Here is a 5,844-nt window from a genome sequence, read left to right as displayed (position 1 = left end):
TTTTTTTTTTGGCTATTGCTACAAATATACCCCAGCGACTTATGACTGCTTTTGTGCTCCACATATCTGCTTAGCCTGTATATATGAATTTTCATTTTTGTAATATCTATCTGTCTGTCTATCTATCTATCTATCTGCGTGCAATTGCATTTTGATGTAACCTTGTTAAGCCCAAAGTTTGATCGATCTAATAAATGTAGATGCAATGTTATAAACTCTTATGCATTTTCATGTGCAAAATGTGTACTTTACAAATAAAAGAAGCATTGCAACATAGTTGCATTTGATTTGAAATACTCTAAACATACAATAAACCATTCAGATTGGTAGATAGAGGAGATTTTCAGGATTTGTTTCTTAAATGTCAGTATTTTGATTTTTAACCCATGTGGCATGATAAATGTGTGTTTTTTTTTTTCTTTGTCAGACTCGTCGTGTCAAAGCAAACGGTCGCACATCTGCGTGGATGAAGTGACCAGGACGCCCAGAAAGCCCCAAAATCCCAGAAAACACCCCAGCCCGACTCCCACATAAACCCCATGAGGTGAGCACAACTCTGTTTCTTTTTACACTTTAACATTTGCATTCATTTACGCAGAAGAAATACTGCTTTCAGTTTGCACATGAAATGTAGAATAGCATGTTAAGCTCATTTTAATCATATTGCGTTAGTACCCAGTTTACCTTTATTTTCCTATGTTAAAATGTTCATCTGATATAGATGTTAAACATGGGTGTTTTATTTGAAGTACACTGTAAAAAAAAAAAAATATATATATATATATACATTTTACAAGAAAGTACTATAGGTTTTCTAAATCAAAATTCCGCTCAATGTAATGCATTACTTCTGCTTATTTGTTAAAGTTACTTGCAATTTCTTTCTACTTCACATTTGGTTTCAGTGTGTAATTGAAGAGCATTCTTCGAGTCCGTGAAAGGGTTAATATGGTGGGTTTACTACGAGAGCTCGAGTTTCCTTCAGAGTGAAAAACATTTTACACGTCAGCAGTGTGTTCACTCACTTTCTGCTGTATTTACACCTGAACGGAACCGACCCTCGTTTATTATACGTGCACATTTCCACGCTTTTGGCTCAGTGCATTGAAATGCAACACCTCAGAATTGCATTTAAACACGAAGACGTACTATTTAAATGGCGTTTTTCATGTCTAAATCGATTGATTGTAGACTGAGTCCACAAATCTGATGTAACTGCATGTTAGCGTTACCTCAGTTAGTCATGTGAGGAAACGTCCCGCCAAATCAACATGTCACCGGGCTGCTAGTCATTGAGCAAATAACGGCCGATCGCGGCACATTTGTGAAGTCATAACATTAGTAATGAAGAGTGTTTTGCTTTGGTGGGACTCAGAATGTTTCATGATCTCATTTTCCAGTGTGTTTTTTTTTTTAATTTTTTTAGTTCATTCAGTTTTTTGTTTTGTTCTTTTGGTTCATCTGTTTTGTGGTGTGCTGTGACTCACGCGCAGACTTATCTCTGCGTTAGTCAACATTATTGTTCACGTTTACAATATGGCACGTAAAAGTATTTATAGTGTGCCTAGTGTGGAAAATAAACAAGGTGAATAATGACACGAAAATATGCAAGCTTGTTTCTGCCACGGGATAAAAAATAAACGGGCGAATTGCAACTTTATTTCACAATTTTCCGCCACTGAATAAAAGATGAAAAAAAGTACCGTATTGCCCCGAATATAAGACGATATTTTTTTCTTGGAAATACATCTGCATTTTGATGTAACCTTGTTAAGCCCAAAGTTTGATCGATCTAATAAATGTAGATGCAATGTTATAAACTCTTATGCATTTTCATGTGCAAAATGTGTACTTTACAAATAAAAGAAGCATTGCAACATGCATGCATTTGATTTGAAATACTCTAAACATACAATAAACCATTCAGATTGGTAGATAGAGGAGATTTTCAGGATTTGTTTCTTAAATGTCAGTATTTTGATTTTTAACCCATGTGGCATGATAAATGTGTTTTTTTTTTTTTCTTTGTCAGACTCGTCGTGTCAAAGCAAACGCTCGCACATCTGCGTGGATGAAGTGACCAGGACGCCCAGAAAGCCCCAAAAACCCAGAAAACACCCCAGCCCGACTCCCACATAAACCCCATGAGGTGAGCACAACTCTGTTTCTTTTCACACTTTAACATTTGCATTCATTTACGCAGAAGAAATACTGCTTTCAGTTTGCACATGAAATGTAGAATAGCATGTTAAGCTCATTTTAATCATATTGCGTTAGTACCCAGTTTACCTTTATTTTCCTATGTTAAAATGTTCATCTGATATAGATGTTAAACATGGGTGTTTTATTTGAAGTACACTGTAAAAAAAAAAAAATATATATATATATATACATTTTACAAGAAAGTACTATAGGTTTTCTAAATCAAAATTCCGCTCAATGTAATGCATTACTTCTGCTTATTTGTTAAAGTTACTTGCAATTTCTTTCTACTTCACATTTGGTTTCAGTGTGTAATTGAAGAGCATTCTTCGAGTCCGTGAAAGGGTTAATATGGTGGGTTTACTACGAGAGCTCGAGTTTCCTTCAGAGTGAAAAACATTTTACACGTCAGCAGTGTGTTCACTCACTTTCTGCTGTATTTACACCTGAACGGAACCGACCCTCGTTTATTATACGTGCACATTTCCACGCTTTTGGCTCAGTGCATTGAAATGCAACACCTCAGAATTGCATTTAAACACGAAGACGTACTATTTAAATGGCGTTTTTCATGTCTATGCAATATGATAATAATTGAAGACAAAATGTGTTTTACTGAGAAAAAACAAGATTTTTTTTTGAAAAAGCCTTTTTCCAAAAGGTACATCTGGAAAAAGGGGGGGTCGTCTTATAATCAGGGTCGTCTTATATTCGGGCCAATACGGTAATTGCGACTTTTTCTCACAATTCTGACTTTTTTTTTTCTCAGAATTGCGTGATACAAACTAAAGTTGACTTTTTTTCTCAGAATTGCGAGTTTATATCTCAATTGCGTGTTATAAAGTCAGAATTGCGAGATATAAACTCGCAATTGCGAGAAAAAAAAAGTCAGAATTGCGAGTTTTTATCTCGCAATTGTGACTTTACAGCTCGCAATTTTGAGTTTATATCACGCAATTGAGAAAAAAAAGTCAGAATTGTGAGATAAAAAGTCACAAACTTTTTAAAAAAATTTTTATTGAGTGGCGGAAACGGGCTTCCATACAATTCAGACTTTCTTGCAATTGTGAGAAAAAAAGTCAGAATTGCGAGATTAAAATACCTTTTGTTTTATTGATTGTGTGTTGGAAACAATTGCGAGATGTAAACAGAGAAAACATTGTGTGCTTAAAAAGTCACCGTTACCATTGTTTTTTTTAAAATTTATTATGTGTCGGAAACAACAACAAAAAAAAAAACACATTTGTGAGATTTGACAGAAAAATTTGCGAGAAAAAGTCAGAATTGCATGATATAAACTCAGAATTCTGAGAAATCTGAGTTAAATAAAAACGTGCAACCGCGAGAACAAAAGTCAGAATTGTGTGATTAAAAATTTGCAATTACCTTTCTCGCAGTTACCTATAATTTTTTATTTAGTGTGTCAAAAAGCAAACATGCCAGATATAAACTCTTAATTCAGAGAAAAAAAACTCAATTTGTGATTTAAAAAGTCGCAATAACCTTTATTTTTTATTTATTGTGTGTTGGGGAAAAAAATCATGTCGTTAAAAAAACGTCAAGCTCAAAATTTCTAAATACATTTTATTTTTCGTGTAATTCTGAGAAGAACATCAGAATTGCGATGGTCTGAATTCTGAGTTTGTGCCTTTTTCCCCTCAGAATTGCAAGAAAAAATGTCTGAATTGTGAAAATAAATTCGCAATTGCCTTTTTATTCCATGGCTTTCATTCAAAAAAAAGTTGAATGGGAGTTTATTGCTTTCATAATAGTTGTTGCATCAATACCAATGCAGTTATGCTGTGAAATGTGTAATAAAGATGTTATTTTCATTAAAAGCATGTTTCTGTTGCAGAAACATCTGACTAATTCTCTCGTGTTTCCTGACAGGGCTGAAGTTGACGTTGTGGGTTTGATGACCTCAGTGCTTGCTGAACGGAAGATTTTTTGGGGGAAAAACGGACGAGCGGATGGAGGAACGAGTGGAAAATAAAACATATCAACTCTACGAGTGTGTTCAAGCACTGAAACAAACACTAAAGTTCTGGCACTCAAACCTCGTAAAGCAGTGTATGTAGCAGTGTGCAATTAGGTTGAATTTCCTTTTTTGCTCATTTTTGTTTTTCTTACTACCTGTGTATATAAATATATATTTGTTCCTTTTCATATTTAGCACATAATTAGTATTATGTTGGAAAAATTCTATTTTCTTTTTCTTTCTTTTTTTTGGGGGGGTTTGGTTTGACTTGAAGAGCCACCGTTGCCGTGTAGATTATTTCCGAAATGCTGTTCATGTTTATTTCACGTTTTGAAGGCCTGTTTTTATATTGGCTGGGTAAGACAATATTTCGTTTTTCTTCAGATGAGGTACACACAATAGCAATTCTATGAATGGATCCGGTTGGATCTGAACATCTCAGCCTCTTTTGTTTTTGAAGGTGATGTAAAAGTTGCAACTCTGAGGTCAAACCTTGTAGCATCGACCAGTATTACCAGTATCAGGCACTTCCGTGGAGGAGACACGTCTCTCACCCTCTTAAATTATTTCTCTTGTAATTTGCGTGAAATTTTCTACTGATAATATTTTTTCGTTTCACTTTTGTTCAACTCGGTCACCCTTGATTTAGCCTTATTTTCTTGCGTTAGCGGGCGTTTCGCCCCACCCAACCGTATGCATCTAAAACACTCGACGAATAGATTCTGTGGTGAAACCTGATGCACAACTCTATTTATAAAGTAAATATTAATATTTGAACAATTTTCACTGCCTGTGTATTTGTGTAAACTTTGAAATGTACCTGTGTACATAACTTTGTAAAAACACTGAGAAATTAAAACTAACTTATTTATGTCGAGGTTTTTTTTTTAAAATTTTTTTGGGGGGGGGGGGAATTAAAAAAGGGTTTTTGGTCAAGGTTTGAGTCATTATTTTTGTAAATGCTTCTTTTTTTGGGTGTTTCTTTTTTCTGATTTTTTAAAAATATTATTTTAACAATTTGTAAGAGGTTGCAAACTGAGCCTGATTAAACTATTTGATAAGTGATTTTTTTGTTATGTGTGGTTATACAACGTGCTGCGATCAATTAATAGAGAATTAAATTATTTCAACCCACATCTGTCTTATTTGAACATTATATAGTGACATTTCAGACCTTCAAATATGCAACCTGTGCAAGGCATTAAAACATTCGAAATTCTTGGTTTAAAAAATACAAATTTTATACCATCATTCAGCAATTTTTAAAAGTGATTAAAATCAAAATTTGAAATGCTTTTAAAAATATATATTTAATTTAAAATATATGTTCAAAAATCTATAAAAAAATATATTGCTAAAATATATTCAAAATTAAAAGGCCAAACCGATATTTGCATCCAAACTTGAAGAAAAAAAGTGCTTTTTAAAAATATTTATTTTTTAAAAATCTATAAAAAATGGCCTAAAATAAACTTTTTTTGTATATTTTGAAATATATTTAAAAATATATTTGAAAAATAAAAATTATGATAAAAAAGTGATTAGAAGGCCAAATCAATATTTGCATCCAAATTCTAAGAAAGAAAAAAAAGAGTGCAAATCATTTTTTTTTTTTAAAGATATTTCATTTTTATAAATATTTCCAAAATCTACAAAAAATTGCT

The 5,844-nt window shown here is 33.0% G+C and overlaps 1 protein-coding gene across 2 annotated transcripts in view; it reads left to right on the top strand.

The window, feature by feature from the left end:
- Nucleotides 1-5,055, top strand: part of LOC107745559 (cyclin-dependent kinase inhibitor 1B-like) — an 8,147-nt gene extending 3,092 nt beyond the window's left edge. The window contains exons 2-3 of one of the 2 annotated variants that reach the window (XM_016559451.1): nt 428-544; nt 4,093-5,055. In XM_016559451.1, coding sequence (XP_016414937.1) covers nt 428-534 — 107 coding nt within the window. In that variant the 3' untranslated portion in view covers nt 535-544; nt 4,093-5,055. Of the gene's footprint in view, nt 1-427; nt 545-2,032; nt 2,150-4,092 lie in introns of both variants that reach the window. The other variant, XM_016559452.1, reaches the window with a different exon arrangement.
- The last annotated feature ends 789 nt before the right edge of the window (nt 5,056-5,844 follow it).

The sequence above is a fragment of the Sinocyclocheilus rhinocerous genome, unplaced genomic scaffold (genome assembly GCF_001515625.1).
Source record: "Sinocyclocheilus rhinocerous isolate Xijiao unplaced genomic scaffold, SAMN03320098_v1.1 scaffold1099, whole genome shotgun sequence".
In the NCBI taxonomy this organism is placed as follows: Eukaryota; Metazoa; Chordata; class Actinopteri; order Cypriniformes; family Cyprinidae; genus Sinocyclocheilus; species Sinocyclocheilus rhinocerous.
This window is presented reverse-complemented; position numbering and strand designations above follow the sequence as displayed.